Consider the following 19,581-nt stretch of genomic DNA (forward strand, 5'->3'; position numbering starts at 1 on the left):
CATCATCAAACAGGGTTTGCACATGTCAGTAAAGGTGGATGTCAAGTGTCATGATTAAATGATGTTTTCTACAGCAGGAGCTATCCTTTTTCCTTGTTTTCATCACCCAAAATGTTTAATCCAGGACAATGCCCTCAGCTGAAGACTATATTTACATGACAGAATGTCTTTAAAAAATGATACTGCTGCTAGTCCAAACTACCCGTTTAAAATGAGCTGAAACAACACAATTCTTGTAATTTCATTAGCCGATTAATTTGTTTTATGTTCATTCCACCTAAATATGTAACCCATGAAGTTAACTTAAGCGTTTTTGTGTTGGTCCAACTACCTGGTTAGGGGATTTGTAGTTTCCAGCATGCTTTGAGTGGGGTTGAATTAAGTGAAATGTTGACAAACAAAAGTTAATATAAAGCCTTGTTAAAGTTTAATATTCACTTTAGTTTGAAGATTTAGACAATTTTTATGTAATGCTTTGAGATTACCACCTTGCAGAAGCAGCCATGCTTTGGGCATTGGCAGCCTAATTAGCAAAAAGCAGATTGTTGCTTTGCTCAGTGAGAAATAACTGTCTTAAAATGACTTCTGAGATCAGCCTCAATCAACTGTACATGTAAGTCATGAAATATGCTTAACAATGGCTCTTTTAGGTCATTTAGGATAACTTCAAATAAAAATAAGAGACTTCAAAATGTATGACACATAATAGACATATTATCAGAACTTTGAGGTGAAGTTAAATAAAAATGCAAATGTATTTAATTTTTTATTTGATAAAATCATGTTTGATCAACTAAATAGTTTTTTTTAGTTAGTTGGTGCTAAACAAATTGATTGGAGAGAAATCCTTCCCTCAATTAATTTGAGATCATCCAATGAGTTATTTTTTTGAGTGTGTACTAAAAAACGGTTTTCCTTAGTGGTTTATTAAAGATTGAATTACAGATAACAACACCTTCAAAGCTTCTATGAAAGAAAACTCTGGATTCTGAATTCCAGGCTAGTAGCTGTCATGTCAATTACACTGTGAAAATGCTAGGTTTCACACAATTTATTCATGCTGTGCCAACACAAATCAATTAAGTTAACAAATTTAAGTGAATTGAACAAAAAAAAATTATGTTTCCCAAAAAAAATCTCCAGAACTTTGTTGCTTAAGATTAAATGTTAAATAAGTAGTTGAATAAGCAGAAAAAAAAACTTTTTTGAGGGTGGTTAAAGGGATAGTTCCCCAAAACTAAAACTCAATATGTACTCTCAATAAAGTGGTTCCAAATTTTTATTCACTCATTTTCCCTCGGCTTAGTCCCTTATTCATCTGGGGTCGCCACAGTAGAATAAATCACCAACTTATCCAGCATATGTTTTACACTTTCAGCTGCAACCCAATACTGAAAAACACCCATACACACTCATTCAAACACATACACTACGGCCAATTTACTTTATTCAATTCACCCATAGTGAATGAGTGAATGTCTTTGGACTGTGGAGGAAACCGGAGCACCTGGAGGAAACCCACTGACCCAGGGGAATTGAACCAATAACCTTCTTGCTGTAGGGTGACAGTGCTAACCACTAAGCCACCATGTTAGCCTGGTTCCAAACTTTTATGAATTTATTTTGTTGAACACTATCAAAGATCTTTTGAAGAAAGATGAAAACCAGTAACCATTGACTTCCATAATAGGTAAAATAAATATTGTGGGAGTTAATGGTTACAGGTTTTCATCTTTCTTCAAAAGATCTTCGTTAGTGTTTAACAGAATAAACTCATAAAAGTTTGGGACAACTTTTTGTTCTTTTGAAGAAAGATGAAAACCGGTAACCATTGACTTCCATAAAAGAAAAAAGCAAATACTATGGGAGGTAATGATTACAGGTTTCCAGCTTTCTTCAAAATATCTTCTTTTGTGTTCGACAGAGGAAAGAAACTCAAACTCAGAATTTTCAGTTTTGGGTCTGCTCACATATGGTCACAATTGTTGTTTAATGTTGACAGTTGTCAAATAAATCAAGGACAAACATACAAAAAGAAAGTTTTCAATTTAGTTGTACATTACAAGTTTACATTCAATACAATTAAAAGCACAGTTTGTCATTTTTTACCACTAGAGGGTGCGCATTCACAACAAACAAAGATGTAGTTTGATGATGGCATGACTGTGTGGAATCATAGTTATGAGCTGCGTCCCAAATGGAACACTATACACTATGCACTTATACATTATGTACTTATGCACTTACACACTCAACAGCATAGTATATATGCAATGTCGTCCTAAATGGACCACTAACATTTTTTTTTACTAAGTGGAAATTCAAACCGTTTCCCTGATGACATTTGATGGTTTCCAAATTATTGAAATAAATGACAAAACTACCAAATAATACCTGCCATGAGTATAACAGCATTAACCATCGGGAGCCGCTATAATCATTCTCGTAGGAGAATTTTGCTTTCACAATCCAAAGTAAATAAAATAATCCAACATCAATGACTGATAGCTCCGCCCCTTCCACTAAGTGAGCAAATCGGCAGGTGTTGAGTGTGTGAAGTGTCCAACATTCCACGCTTCATTTTAACAGTTGAATAGGGATGTAAAAATCCGATCACATGATCGGAAATCAGGCCCGATCACACGGTTTCAGACTCGATTGGAATCAGATGTTACCACCCGATCAGGACTCAAATATTAATGTATTTTAAATATATCCTCATTATTTTTTAACACATCTATAGTTATGCGGTAGTACAGAGTTAGACTTCTTTCTTGACTTCACACAGAAACAGCAACATGTGCGCATGACATCACTTTGTTGCAGAGACACTATTGGTTAAATCCTGGCAAAGCAGCTTGAACCAGAAAGCGCGAGTATGTCTACTGTCTGGAGGCATTATAAAGTTGATGATGACATCATTGCCATAGCAAACTGTGACATATGTAAGCTTGGGATTTCCTGCCGAGTATTTTAAGTTGAGGTCATCATGTTGATGGATGAGCGGAAGCATTCAACACATTTTAGCATGCTTGTATAAAGCAGAGTTAAGCTGAAAGTTGGAGAAGTGAAATGAGCACAACATGACATGAAAGCAGCAGAGCTTTTATTATTCCACATTCCATCTTTCACGTTTCTACAGCTCATGATCATGTGGAGAAGAAGCAGCGGTTTTATTATACTAAATCAATGTTAGGCTTCTGTATTATTGCTGCTAATAAAAGCACAAAATATAAAAGCATTTTTGGTGTTCTCTATGAAATCAAACCAAAAATAAAAGGTGTATGGTGCCATTAACAAAGTTGGTTGTAACGCGTTCCACAGTTATAAGTTACTGTATTCTAATTACACTTTTGTGGAATTCAGTACTGTAACAAATTACATTTCAAATTTGTGTAATTTGATTAGTTACTAAAGTCAGTGTAATTGTGTTACTCATGCTACAAATATAGATTTTCGAAAACAATATTTGCTTTCTTTAAATCACGTTTTCACGTAAATCAACTCAGGTGAGATGACCCACCCACTAATCTGCAATCATGCAGGCTCTGCAAATCACAAAACACAACCACAACAAACAAGTCCCACACGGGACCTACAGTAAAGCTACGGTCACACTGGGATTTTCCTCCCATAGACTTCTATTCATACGCACGCGAATGCGTCAGACCGGAAATGCAGGGTCATGCGTTAAGTTTCGCAGCTCGCTGTGGTGCAAAGTTCAAGCTTGGTGAACTCTGACCTGCGAAATCGCATCACTTTACTGCATGAGACCAATCGAGGATCAAAACACGACCTCTCTGGGCAGAAATGTAAAGCATGGAGCAATCGCTCGCTTTTTTAATGTCTAATCATCTTGTTTAATCCCGCCCCTTTTCGCAGCGCCGCACGACAGAATTTCGCACACACAAAGCCCGGTGTGACCGTAGCTTAACACATAGGAGTGATGTGCACGCAGCACACAAGCAGCGCAGCACACTAACATATTCCAAATTTCATTGATTCAACATTTGAGTGTTTCCAGTTTGTCTCCACAACCCCAGCCATAGTGAGCTATGTGTATTTCCTACTATGAATGTCTATGATTACAGGTATCCAGTTTTTTTTCAAAAGAACAAAAAAGACAAACAGGTTTGGATCAAGTGAAGATTAAGTAAATGACGAGATCATTGACAATCACGAGTTTACCCAAAGCCTAAAATTATCTCTTTAAATCTTTTGAATTTTCCAAGCTGCTGTGTTACACCCATTGTAAGGTTTTTTAGTGATTATTAAATTACCAAAAGAGCTGCAGTTTATTTTTCTGTTTTTTTATATGTTTTATTTATTTTAAAAGTAGCTTCAAAGTAAAGTAATTAGTAATCCAATTTCTTTTTGCATAAAGTAATTAGTAACGTAATCAAATTACAATTGGTAACACTTTATTTTGATGCTTTATTTGAGTATTAGTAGACTGTCTGCTTAATATCTGTTGATACTACTCCTTCATCAGACATTTAACTGACTGCAAGAAACTTTGCAAGTACATGCAACTTACACTAAACCTAACCCTAAACAGTCTACTTATAATCTAATGAGAATTATTTGCAATGTAATTTAAATTTAACAAACGGACCATCAAAATAAAGCGTGACCTTACAATTTTCCAGTAGTAATCAGTAATTTGAAATCTATTACTTTTTTAAGTTCTTCACCCAACACAGCCAAAACGACACGGTTTGTTCACTAGATAACTAGCTTATTTCTGAGTATTTGAACATTCTTCGAAACATTTGGGGTAATGTAAGTACACAAGTCAGCAAAATATACAATACTGTTTTAGTGGTTTTTGGATATTTTAATGAACTTTAAGCCTTTAAGCACATTTCCTTTGCACAAGCTCAAACATACTGAATTTTATCAAAAAGCAGAACATACTTACTGTACATCCTAAACATTACTCAAGCCACATACATGTAACTTTGCAACAGCTGGCTCTAAAAATAACCCTAGTACAAAGTCTTTGCCTCCTGTGCTACTACAAACAGATCCACACCTGTGCTGGAGACCGAAACACACTCCATCCGACAGACGAAAAGACTCATTTTCTGGAAGCAAGACACCCACATGTCTGTCGTAAATCGTGTGCCCCAGACTTATGAAACATTTGTTGGAATTAAAAGGGTCCAGCCATGCCAAACAAAGCTTCTTTAGAGCCTGTCGCTCAGCAGACCTCCCCACTGTGCTTTAGAGGAGTATCTGTGAAATCAGATCCACAACTGTTGTCATAATATTTAAGAAGGGCCGAATGCCACCCAGCTTTATTCAGAAGGAAAGAGTACAGACGGAGGGCGCAATAAGTATTTTCCTTTTAATTTATGAGAAGCACTAAAATTACTTTTTCACAATAAATATGTCTGAATGTGTATGAATATTGTGATAGTGTATTTAAATAGCCACTATTATACTACTTTAATGGTTAATTTGGAGGTCTCTTTGAAAAATGTTATGTGCACACAAGGTCAAAATACAATTTGAATTAAAAGTAACATACGTTGAAGCATCACCTCTTTTCTCACAGGGGCTGTTTCAATGCATTTTCTCTGACCGCATGGCTATTTTTATTTACATTTAGCTATCTCCGCTAAACTAATATGATTCAGATCTTCAAATCCTGTGCTTCATGCAAATTTAACTAGGTTCTGTCGATTAAAGCATTAAATACACCACATTAGATTTAAATTTCACATAAAAAAAATAAAAGCTACAGCAGGGAAATTAAGTATTGAACACGTCATGTTTTACCTGGAAATAATATTTCTAAAGGAGCTATTGACATGGAATTGAATCAGATTTTGGCAAAAACCCAAACAATACAAACCTAAAAATAAAACAAAACAAAAAATATCTAAAAAAATTAGTTATGTGTAATAATGAAATGACAAAAGGAGAAAGTACTGAACTACTGAAACGTATTTATTATACTATATAAAAGTTTTTTTGGTGATTTGGTGATTTTTTTTTTGACACACTTCAACTGAGCGTAAAAATTCTGATGGTTCTGTGGGTCTCGTCTATCAAATCTGATCTTTATTATGCATACATAAATTGGACTCAAGTCAGGTGATTGGCTGGGCCATTCTACAGCTTGATTTTCTTTCTCTGAAAGCATTTGAGAGTTTCCTTGGCTGTGTTTTGGATCATTGTCTTGCTGAAATATCCACACTAGTTTCATCTTCATCATCCTGCTAATGTAGACGTTGGACTGAAGCAGCGAATATTAATTTACAATGACAAAGGACAGAGGGTTGCTGAAGAACTACTGTGAGATTTCAGCTGCTGTCTGGGCTTTCACTGCCTTTCTATACCTCCCTTTCTTCATGTGTTCAATACTTTTTCCCTGTGTCATTTCATTTTATTCCACAAAACTTAATTTGTAAACTAATTAGTTTTGTTTTCTTTGCATTTATTGATTTCTTTGGTTGTTACCAACATCCGAGGAAAATTTCAAGTCAACCGCACCTTTAGAACTTTGCCATTCAGGCAATTCAGAAAAAAAATGTATCTTTTGCATTTAAAAGTCACTTGACTTTTAGTCACACAGTCTCACAATTCAAGTTTTTCTTGGTCATGAGCTCTTACTGCATTGCAAAATTCAAAAAAGGTTGATGTATTAATCCAAAAATTCAGAATCCACAGTTTCTCGAAAAATGTGTGCAACAACCTAGCAGAAACACCTCAAACATGCTCCTACAGTAAGTATAATGGGTTTATCTGGCCATTAATGCTTGTTAATGTATGATTGTTTGTTTTTTTGTTGTTGTTTTTTTGTTATTGTTTTTTTTTTTTTTTGCACATCACTTGCTAATGGAAATGTAATAGTATATAGTATTTTATAGTATTATTTTTGACATTTAGATTTTGTGTGAGTTTATAATGGATAACAAGCCAAAAGCCAAGTCGGCTTTCATCACCAACTGTTCCTTGTTCCACACAAACATGAATAATTGCACTGTTTTCTATGTGGTTTTGCTGTTTGCCCCACAAAAATGAAGTATTGGATGACTAAAACCGAAAATTTCAGAAACTTCAAGCCAGTGTGAAGATTTTTCTAAACTCTGAGTTCAGTGTGGTCATGTGGAAACTACAACTGCAGTTTTTCACCTCATGACGTCAGTGTTTTCTCCTTTCTAATTGGCCAAAGCGGCAAAGTGTATCTGTCTGCGGACTGCAAGACGGGGTAACATGTAGGAGTGTAAGTTAGAGGTGTAACATGCAGTTATCGAGATCCCATTGAACCATGCATAATGTCACAACAAGATGTACTTGTATTTATATAATAATACCCTGCATCGCTCCTATGGTTGTAAATAACATTGCAATGGCAAGCGCGTCAAGTATAAAGCTTCCACAACTTGCGACTGTACGTTAATAACTGTGATGGTTGGGTTTAGACAAAGAGCTTAGAATGACCAAGAGGCGACACTAAATAGAATGGTCCATTGCAACAGCAGTGCCCAGCAACAGCCCCGAATTCCGCCATTTTAGAGTGAAAGCGGTCAGCTGTCCATTGGATCTTATTGCTGTCGCGATGGCAAGCAGCTGCTTTGTTTTTTATTTATTAATTTAAAAAGCGCATTAAAGCTGAGATACAACCTGAAATACAACAATAAAACACTTACTATCACAATCATCAGCACTTTTAATAGTTTATTTTACAGACCTACAATATGCTGTTGAATTTCATTCCAAAATGGCTGCCGTGCCATCTAGTGGCTGTTTCACAAATAGCACTTGAGTGTCGCCTCTTGGTGATTCTATGCTCTTTGGTTTGTGAAGCAGGTGTACATTAATAACTGATGGGTACAGCGCCATCTTGCCGACAACAAAGTTTTGACATGTGGGTCTCCAAATCTTCAAGATACGTCTCTACCACAAGTTATGCCCCTTCATGTTACGCCCCTGTCTTGCAGTCCGCAGACAGACCCTACTCAACACAGTTGGGTTTACACCAAATGAGGCAAATTCCACATGCTCGCAGCAAACACATTGCATATTCTGCGTCATTTGCACTGCACTGCAGTAATCCACCTCTGTTGTCACATTTGCATCGACTTGTATCAATCTACTACCAGCATTATAGTATCATTATCTTTTGGTTCAGCCTTAGTGTCCCACCAGTGACGATATACAGCCATATCATGTATATAAAAAAGAAAATCCAACACAAAAGTCGAAAAACCCTTTTGTAAGAGGAACTACTTTCTTCCACCATTCATTCCTATCTGCAGTTGATGTCAGAACAGCAGAAACCCTTGCTACTTTGCAAACGTCACTTTAAAGCTAGTATTTGAATGATTTTCTAGCATAATGTCTAAAGTGATGACAAAACAGGTGATTTTGCTCACATTTTAACCGTGTGAAAGCAAGAACAGACACTTAAACTAATATTTAAAAAGTAGTATCTGTTCATTGTAAATGGCTTGATTTTTCTTAAATTGGCTCTGGATAATTAAACTTTTCAACAGAATCAATCAGACTGAACAAATCACAAGAATCACAAACCAGTGAATATCACAAACTACGGTGAAAATGCACCAACCGCATCTTGAAGACATGCATTTTCTTTTTGCAAGCCGTGACGCAGATAATCAGATACTGTAAGGGTTGAAAGAGCAGGACACATCCAGTCAGCATCTGCTTTCTTTCTTTGCTTTGGGGAAAATGCACAAAGAAGCTTTCGCATAAAGCACTGCATAAAACTTTACAAACACAATACGGAACAACTTCTTCATCAAAAGGAAGACACAAAAAAATATTTACAATATTGCATTTCTTCCTAAAACTATTGGGAATACAATTAGCCATTTCTTATTTTGAAGGGATTTGGAGAAAATCATATTGCAGTAAACATATAAAAAATCTTTAGACGTTATTAGATGTAGTTTACATGTAGTTTCTGCGCAAACTCTCTTGTTTCTCTTGTACTCAAGTTGCTTATGTAAAACATATTTGTTATGATTGACTGTCAGGTTTATGGATCGCAGATTGAGCGAATAAAGCAAAACACTTGTATCGTATAGCGCCCATGCAGTGTTCTCTGGGTGTAATGCAATAGAGCGACGATTTAACCACCACTGTGGAAATGAAAACAAATATACGTATACATATCGGCACATTCTTATTTGCTGAAACGCCAAAGGGGAAAGTCTGTTGACATTGTATTTCATATAAAAGGTGTGCTGGGGCAATTTAGCTGCTTTGAATAGAGCAGGTTGTTTCATTTAAAGCTGGAGGGAAGAGAGAAAGTGGAGCAGAACGAGAGAGAGAGAGAGAGAGAGAGAGAGAGAGAGAGAGAGAGAGAGAGAGAGAGAGAGAGAGAGAGGCGCTTGATTCTGCAAGTCTCTGTGGTCAAATCCATCTATGTCAGTGCTTGTCCAAAATAGGCACAATACAGCAGTCCACTGCATAATTACACATTGCAGAATAAGAAACACTGTCACCTCCCTGCCTACAGCCAAACTCACATACACACACATTGGTCTTCTCACATTATTATTATTATTTTTTTTTTTTTACTAAACCAAACATTTTCTTAATATTAAAATGTTTTTTTTAATTCCTGTGATTCTAAACAAAAATTTCAGCATCATCATCATATATATACTGTAAATTATACTATTATCCTTCTTATATAATAAATAGATCAACTAAACTGTACTGAAAGATAAATAGTAATATATTAGAGGTGTGCTAATAAATAATCAAAAAAATCTACATTAAAATTATACTATTATCTATGTTGAATCGGTTTGGGCGGAAACAATGATACACTACAATTACAATACAAGTGTGTAGTTGATCAATTAATTTGAATTAAACTAAATGTATAGAACGAACAAACGAAAAAGAAATTTTCTTCAGTGAGAATGCCAGTAATCCCATTTAAAATGTTACAAAGTATTTTTAGCTTTGGTAAACTGATTTGCAAATAAAAAAGAATTTAAGCTATTTTTTCAATATTATTAAAAATGTCTCTTATTAATTAAATAAAATAAATAAATAAATGAACAACCGAACTAACTAACTAACTAAATAAGTAAATAACTAACTAATATTATTAAAAATGTCTCTAATTATTAACAAAATAATTACAAATTAAATTTATTTAAATACAAAATAAAACAAACAAACAAACAAATTAACTAACTAATTAATGTAAAAAATGGAAATTTTGTTCAATGAGAATGCCAGTATTGCCATTTAAAATGTAACAAAATATTTTTAGGTTTGGTAAATATTAATTTACAAACTTAAAAGAAATTAAGTTGTCAATATTAATAAAAATGTCTCTTATTAATTAAATAAAACAAATAAATAAATAAATGAATGAGCTAACAAACTAATTATCTAACTAATGTTATTAAAATGTCTCTAATCATTATTAAAGTAATAACAAATTAAATTAAATTAATAATAGAACAAACAAATGAACGAACAGATGAACGAACAAACGAAAATAGCTTTGGTAAATATTAATTTACAGATAATTAAGCTGTTTTCAATATTATTAAAAATGTCTTTTAATAATTAAATTAAATAAATGAACGAACGAACGAACTTATTAACTAACTAATATTAGTAAAAATGTCTCTAATTATTATCAAAGTAATAACAAATTAAATTTAATTAAATAAATAATAGAATGAACAAATGAATGAATGAACAAAAAAATTAACTAACTAACTAATGTAAAAAAGGAATTTTTGTTCAGTGAGATTATCTTTCATTATCAAAGTATTAACAAATTAAATTAAATAAATAACAGAACGAACGAATGAACAAACTAACGAACTAACGAAAGAACAAACAAACTAATGAACTAACTAACTAAATAACTAATGAACTTACTAACTAACTACTGTAACTAACTAATGTATAAAAAGGAAATATTGTTCAATGAGAATGTCTCTTTTATTATAAAAGTAATAATAAATTAAATGAAATAAATAATAGAACAACAAACAACTAACGAATGAATGAACAAATGAATGAAGGAACTAACTAACTTATGTTAAAAAAGGAGATTTTGTTCAGTGAGAACGCCAGTAATGCCATTTAAAATGTAACAAAATATTTTTAGCTTTGGTAAATATTAATTTACAGATAATTAAGCTGTTTTCAATATTATTAAAAATGTCTCTTATCAAAGTAATAACAACTGATCATAAATAAATCAGAATAATGATTTCTGAAAAATGATGCAGTACTGGAGACTGGATGCAAAATATTCTTATTTTAAAATAGAAAACATTTATTTTCAATCTAAAGACTACTGATTATGTTTCATATATAAATTAAATAATTAAATATAACATTTTTAAGCAAAAGACAAGTTTAAAAAAAAACATTATAAATAAAAATTATTTTAAAAAATCACCAGATGACTTGTAGTGTTAATAAAAGAAAATAATATATATATATATATATATATATATATATATATATATATATATATATATATATATATATATATATATATATATATATATATATATATATTTACACATACTTCTAATGTCATACAAGTTTAGAATGCCACAAACATGACAGGGTTTTATAACTGAATTCAGATCATCACTAAACTATTGTATCCAACCCATTTCCCCAATAAACAGCGATACAAATCACACCCTTAACAACCTAATTGCTCTTATCGGACAATAAATCACACTTTGCATAGCAGTGTTGTGCTTGCGTGCAGATGATGACACTTTAATGAGGAAACTTGATGATAAGACAAGCCAGATTCTTATGAAACATTAAGGCAAGCCAAGTTAGGCGGTGTCAAAGATTACACTTTAGGTGGAGGTAAAGATGGATGACTAAAAGCTACCTGAATGCAGTCCTGAAAGCGTTCACATGAGAAATTATTACAAGTGTATTGTTTTTGAAAATAAAACAGTGAATCATAGCTAACATGGTGACACATTAAAGTGGAACACTCACACACATTTTTTAGAAATACTGTACATAGTCCCTATAGTTAAACAGTTGTGTTTTATCATTTTTTAATCCATTCAGTCAATCTCAGTGTCTGCCAGAAGCACTTTTTAGCTTAGCTTAGCATAACTCATTGAATCAGATTAGACCATTAGCATCTCACTTAAAATTTTCAAAAAACATGATTTCAAAAACTCTTCTATAGTTACATCGTGTACTAAGACTGACAGAAAATGAAACTGAAGTTGTAATTTTCTAGGTCAATATCTCTAGGAACTAAACTCATTTTAAAATTGTTATTATATAGAATTTATATCTAAAAACAATCAATACTATTGTGGAATATTATTTCAACTGAAAATATTTTATTCAAATTTTTTTAAATATGGATTGTTTGCCTTAATACTACAGTTTCCGATACTATATCAAATAGTATCAAATATCAAATAGGTGACTTGTAAAGTGAAACTATTTCCCAAAAGAGTGGGTATCCCTTTAATTTTTTTAACTTTTAAAAACATTTACAGTTTAAAAGTACTAGGTTGCGGCTGGAAGGGCATCTGCTGCGTAAAACATATTCTGGAATAGTTGGCGAGTCATTTCACTGTGGCAATTTTTTTATCCACTTTAAATGGTAAATACTGTATATACACTATGTATATATATACATATGCATTATGCATAATGCATTATGGTTTTCAAAGGAAACACTACTAAACATTACTGGCAGAAGTAATGCTTACTATGGTATATTTTTGTAAGGCTCATTACATCTTAAACGCAAGACTATAGGCTTCCAGTTGAACGAACGAGTCATGAGACGTACTTTGCACTTAGCTAAACACTTGTGTCTCTGTCAGCTGATATCATTACTGTAGAAGAAACAAAAACCTGGAGATAAAGAGAGCATTGAGCTCCAGACAGCCAGCGCTGAACACCTGAACATTAGCGGAGGACACAGCTGGCGCTGAGACAGCAGACGCTTGGGAATGCGACAACGCTTTATTATCACGGCCCAAAACACACAATGCAAATATAGGTTTGCGTTTACCAGCATTAGGGGCTTGGAAATCACGCCAAGGTTAAGACTCCGCACTGATAAGTGGCCTAATAAAATCAAACAAACAATGGAGGAGAGAAGTATGCATGCTATTTGGCCCAGGAACAAATAAAATATCTAAGACTCTCGGGGGGGAAAAATCCCCATTCTTTTGGCCTGTTATTATTCACTCAGGCCTGTTATTATCTGATTTCTGTATAGCAGGTCTTTCCTGTCAATGCCAAAACATGATGAGACACGGGATCGATCTGAGCAAGGGATTTAATACAAGTTTTGACTTAAAATGTGCTTTTATTTCACATGCTGTTCATCATGTTTCATATTCAAAAGTCTTCCAAAATAAGAACAGGATCAGATTTGCTGTCATGAAGAACATCTAAACAAACACTATAAAAGAGCAACTGTCAGTCAAATTTTACCCTAAAATATGTTTGTTTTTTTACTAAAATGTAACCCAAATACTGTTCTCAATAAAATTGTGTTATATTTTATTACATTATTATTAAGAAAATGTATGGGGTGCTCCATCTGCTACAAGTTATAGTTCCTGAAATAACAAAACACTGTGATTGGTGAACAGGTGTTCTGTGTCAAAACTGTTCCACTATATCAAGCAAAATAACACAGCTGACCAATCAGAAGCTAAGACTGTTTTATAAACAAATAGTTTTGACTGATTCTTTGACCAACTGAAATGAAGTATTCCAGAAAGCCTTGATAAAATCTAATAAAATCACAATATGAACATTTGTTCAGCCAACAGGTAAATCTGCTGTTATTATATTCACCCTAAGGCCATCCAAAGGTTTGTGCCTTTTTTTTCTTTAAAAAATAAAGGGACACATTTTATTTTAAAGTTCCGTTTGTTACATTGAATCTACATGCCAACTAATTCTCATTAGATTATAAGTAGACTGTTCAGTTGGGGTTAGGGTTAGGGTTAGTGTAAGTTGACATGTACTAGCAAAGTTTCTTATAGTCAATTAAATGTGTAGTATCAACAGATTTTAAGTAGACAGTCGACCAATACTCTAATGGACCATCAAAATAAAGTTTTACCGAATAAAAAATATTTTTTTCTCTGAAAATTCGATACTTGATAATTCATAAAATACAAACCAATTGCTAAAGGCAGATTTTTAAGATTTTAAACCTAAAGAACATTTCAAACATTATTGCCTTTAAAATGGTGTTCACAAAAGCCTGCTCTGTAAAAAACATATACAAATTAGTTTTTCTGTGTTTTGTGATTCCTGTTTTAAATTTTTATTTTATTTACGTTTTACAGCTTGAGCTTTCTTCCAATAACTTTAAACCTTGAAAAAATCAAAACAAGTGACTTTTATTAGCATTTTTAATAGTTTAAAGTGATCCATTGGCTGGGTTGGTGTCGTATATTCCGGAGCAAAAAACTATTTATATTTTACTAATATTTTACTGTAATAATTATTTTACAGATTATTTCTCTATATATGATTTTTTCATTATATTATTCGATAAAATCTCTTTATTAAACTGCAGAGTTGAATTTTCAACATCAAAAGTCGACAGGGCAGACATCAAGGTCCCACAATGCAATTCACAACCGTGAATAAACGGAAAACACTTGTGAATATACCGAAACTGTTACTTAACAGATATTTTTTACAGTGTGCACCACAAGCTTTATGTCATATAATGATATAAAAAAAATTTTTCTTTTTTAAATATTTCCCAAATGATGTTGAACAGAGCAAGGAAATGTTCACAGTATGTCTGATAATACTTTTTCTTCTGGAGAAAGCCTTATTTGTTTTATTTCAGCTAGAATAAAAGCAGTTTTTATTTTTTTTAAAAACATTTTAATATTATTATTAGCCCCTTTAAGCAATTTTTTTTCGATAGTCTACAGAACAAACCATCATTAAACAATAACTTGCCTTATTACCCTAACCTGCCTAGTTAACCTTTTTAACCTAGTTAAGCCTTTAAATGTCACTTTAAGCTGTATAGAAGTCTCTTGAAAAATATCTAGTCAAATATTATTTACTGTCATCATGGCAAAGATAAAATAACTCAGTATTAGAAATGAGTTTTTAAAACTATTATGTTTAGAAATGTGCTGAAAATAATCTCTCCGTAAACAGAATTAGGGGGAAAAAAAATAAACAGTGGGGCGAATAATTCAAGGGGGTTAATAATTTCACCTGTATATGGATAAGGTGAGGATGCATGGTACACACATTGTCAAAATAGTACTTAATGTTGAAATATAAAAACTTTATATGCAAATACTGTCAATAATGTGAAAAACACATGGCTGAAACTGGCGATTAATTTAATAACTAATTTAATTGGACTTAACCAATAAGCAAGGTAAGCAGCTGCTTAGGGCCCCAGGGAATTAGGGGGCCCTGACCAATGCCAAGAAGCCTATAGTGATCACACAGGTCTTTTATTAATTTTCTATCATATGCTGTAAAATCTGTGTATAACAATTAAGTTTTTAACATTATTACTTCTTTTCTAATCTGGAGGCCCCCATGAATAGTGTTACGCTTGTTAGCTTGTTAAAAAGAGTCTGTTCAAATAGAAGAAAATTTCAACAGTAACGGCCACTCATTCACAAACAGCTGTTATTCAAATCATGGTGAAAAGATTAGTACTATAGAGTTTGAAAAATGACAGTGCATTTTATTTCATGTTTACGATCCGTCTAGATCCACTTATTTGGTAAACAAAGCAAGACTATCATAGTCATAATAGTCAGACTCATAATAGTCAATAATATTACTGAAATTAATTTATAAACTGAATAAATATACATTTACACACATTTACAAAAGTAAATTAATAAATATAAGGATGGGCTAAAAATCTGCGGAAATCTGCGGATTTCTGCACGTGCAGATTTCGTGTGGGCCAAGCGATGGGTACAATTCAATTTTACATTAAGAAGATAAAGTTTCTATTTTAAATATATTTTTAACATGCAGTTTATTTACAGAAAATAATAATACTAATAATAAATGAATCTACAGAGGAAAAATATCTATAGAGAAAGAGAATGTTTTGAGTTTCAATGGGGCCCCATACCAAGAGTTGCTTAACTATACTTGAACTATGTGTGTTGTCAGGAGCCACGTGTATAAATTTTGTTTTGCCTGCATGTTTGTCTATTTATTTGATTCTCAAAGAACTAGCTGTTGACTTTCATTTTACAAATCACCAAGGACCACAGTTTCAGCTGTTAAATGTTCTATTGGGGGGGGGAGAAAAGAAAAAAAAAGAAAAAAGAAAAAAGAAAAGAAAAGAAAAGAAAAGAAAAGAAAAGAAAAGAAAAGAAAAGAAAAGAAAAGAAAAAGTCACCTACATCTTAGGATGTTATACGTAAGTTCAATATTTTGTAAACTATTTGCCTATATAGGGACTTTGGGTCAAAGTTGAAATTTTAAAGTAATTTTAAAGTTGAAAGTATTTTAGTATTTCTATTGATTAACTAAATCATTAATTATTGTAGTAAGCAAAAGCCAAAATGTGGTCCATTTGTGTTGTAAACAAGAATGTGTACATTTGTAATCAGTGAATTGAACAGGGATCACTGATAGCTGCAGTTTTCTATGGCATGCCAAAGAAGGTTTAATGTGATATTTGACATCTCAGAGCTGTCAGCGCGCGCGTGACCATCTTACCTAGATTAACAAAACTCATGACCATGTCCGCGTCGTTCAGAAAGTTGTTGTCCTGAAGAGTCGCGATCGGCGGTCCCTGAGTCGTGAAAACGGGCTTGTAGGGGTACGAGAAGCCCTCCTCGTCTCCCTCGGTGGACATGGCATTGTACAGATCCAGCATGAACATCGGCGCGGCGTTGTGCTTGCCGTGGAGGTGCGGCCGCGGCCGGTGCGGTAACCCGAGGATTGACAGGATCTCCCGCTGCATCTCCCGGCGCTCCTGGCTCTTCAAGCGCCGGTGGATGAAGCTCGAGTGCACCTCGTTGTCCAGGGTAAAGTTTGTAAAGACAGTGTCTGCCAGGACGCAGTATCCCCACACCAGCGACAGGACAAGAGCGCTTAAATCCAGCAACGAAACCATGATGAACTTTCGCGCAAGAGTTACACACTAATACAATCAGCCAAATATGATCAGTGAAACGTTGTCGCAGGTTGAATTAGTAATTTAGTTCCCGCATTTCTCCCATTGATTCATTCACTCGCATATAACCTGTTGCGTTTCCAAAGCGCACAACCTGCAGATGCACGGAGGATCGCGAGTATAGATGGCAAACCGGAGGAGGAGGAGGAGGAGGAGCGAAGCGCGAACGCAAAGACTCCGCTAACAAAGGCAAGAGTGGGAGGTATGAGAACCCAGAGACTGATAACGGGAGGGCCGTCGGGTTATCTCCGCAGATACTTGTCTGTGAACTGTAATGATGGGTGGAGGCCGCTTACGCGCTCCGTGGATGCCCGTTTCCAGAAATGCACCTGCGGCGACAGCACGTTGCCCCGACGCGCGTCTCGCTGTGTCAAAATATTGCAACATGTCAAGCGGAGTGAATTATACCGCTGTTATTATAGCTGTGGTGCTGGAGCGCTTACCCGAGGGCACAGATTACATCTTAAAAGCAAGGAGAAAACATTCGTTACACGCTGGCTGAGAATAATGGGAGGTTTGCCTGACCCCGTATTTGTCTCAATGTCACGATCATCGGCACATAATAAAATAACAGAATGAAAATGACAAATAAATAAATAGGCCTACATAAATAAAAATGACGGTAGGAATGACGCGTTCATCTGAAACCACAACATATCTGCAGATTCTGCTTATACGCACAAAACGTTTAGTGTAATAATAATAATAATAATAGTTCTGTCATTAATAACTTGATCCTATTCTCGATCACATATCAAATATTTCACAATTATATATATATATATATATATATATATATATATATATATATATATATATATATATATATATATATATACATATATATATATATATATATATATATATATATATATATATATATATATATATATATATATATATATATATATATTATTTTCATCACTTTTAGCTCAATAAGTTTCTGCTTATTCATAGATAGTAGTTGGGTTTAGGTATTAGGTTTGGGGTGTATAAGTACTAATAAATAGCCAATATTTTAATTTTAAAAAGCAGGTTATACGCAGTTAAAAGTGGGAACAGTAACTTAAACTAAAGTGTTACCAAAGTTTTTATATTTTCACACTCTTTCAGTTACTTTATAAAATAAGAAGAAACACCTTATTTAGATCTTGTAAAAAGGAACAACTGAAAGTGAATCACTGTGCATAAGAATAGAATATTACTGCATTAAGATAAAACTTCTTCAATCACTTAGTCGTCTTAATCCACAACCTCACCCAAAATACTACCCTTACCCGCAGGGCATCCAAGATGTAGGCCTAGTGTCATTTTCCTTCAGCAGAATTTAGCAATTTTGAGAGCCAAAAAAGCAACACACATGGAAAACCAATTAATATCCATGGTTCTTGATAATACTGAGAACAAAACAATCAGTCTGCAAGAAACTGAACAATATTTTTAACAATCCTCAGCCAATCCTGCAACCTTTCAACACAGTCTGGAGCATGAGCTACCTGCTGCATAATGATGCACAATGTCGATGTAAAATAGCTCTATATGTAATTTCAATATTAGCACATATCTTTTAACATTAAATTTGTCTGTCATTAAATCATTGTATCAACCATAAAGCCTGCTTTTTTTGTTTTGTTTGATTGCATCCTAACCTCTACTTTCCCAAAAAATGCTTTGTGCATTTCATCAATGCTCATTTAGTAGAGAGTTGTGTTGCAATAGCAATCAAGGGTTTGATTCCAGACAGCACAAACACTGATAAAATATTTACCTTGAACAGATTGAAAATAATGTTCCAAAGTGTTTGCCAAATGTGTAAATGTCAATATCAGTTTTGTGCATTTGAAATAGAAAAAACAGTGGGGACCATCGGAATTTGATTTAAAATTTTGATTTTGATGTTTACATATGCAACCAATTCTCACCCCGAAGGCATCAAAATCTGAAGCATGGTCAAGCACCTTCTGCATCAGTATGAGGACGCCAAAGATATGGAAAGCCAAATGAGTCAAATTACGCCTATTACCAAACACGTGTCTTCCTCAAAATGATGATGTTTTTGGTGTTTAAGGCGAAAAGATGGTGAAAATTATGATGTTTTGCAGTGCGTTCTTTGATCCAGACAAGAACACTGTTTTCAACATAGACTCATTCTGAAAACGTAGCCCTACAGACGATTCTGGAGACCGCGAATTACATAGCGAATGCTACGGGGCCATGTGATGCCATTCTTTTTCGGACTTGAGACGCAGAGAGGAATTTACCAGGACGACGGGGTTTGAGTCTGGTGAAGAGCAGTTCCAGAAAGCAGGTAAGAAAAAAACTGAATCCAAAAAATAAAATAAACAAGTAAATAGCAGGGTGAGAAGGTGGTAAAATCTGAAAACGTGGTAAAAAAAAATAGAGGGCTT

General features: G+C 33.8%; 1 protein-coding gene across 1 annotated transcript in view; it reads right to left on the minus strand.

Annotated features, from left to right (window-relative positions):
* Positions 1–17,309, minus strand: part of bmp7b (bone morphogenetic protein 7b) — a 103,778-nt gene extending 86,469 nt beyond the window's left edge. The window contains exon 1 of the mRNA XM_056449524.1: positions 16,714–17,309. Within this exon, the coding sequence (XP_056305499.1) occupies positions 16,714–17,113 (400 nt within the window). The 5' untranslated portion in view covers positions 17,114–17,309. The remainder of the gene's footprint in view (positions 1–16,713) is intronic.
* Between the last annotated feature and the right edge of the window lie 2,272 nt (positions 17,310–19,581).

This window comes from Danio aesculapii, chromosome 23 (assembly GCF_903798145.1).
Source record: "Danio aesculapii chromosome 23, fDanAes4.1, whole genome shotgun sequence".
Lineage (NCBI taxonomy): Eukaryota > Metazoa > Chordata > Actinopteri > Cypriniformes > Danionidae > Danio > Danio aesculapii.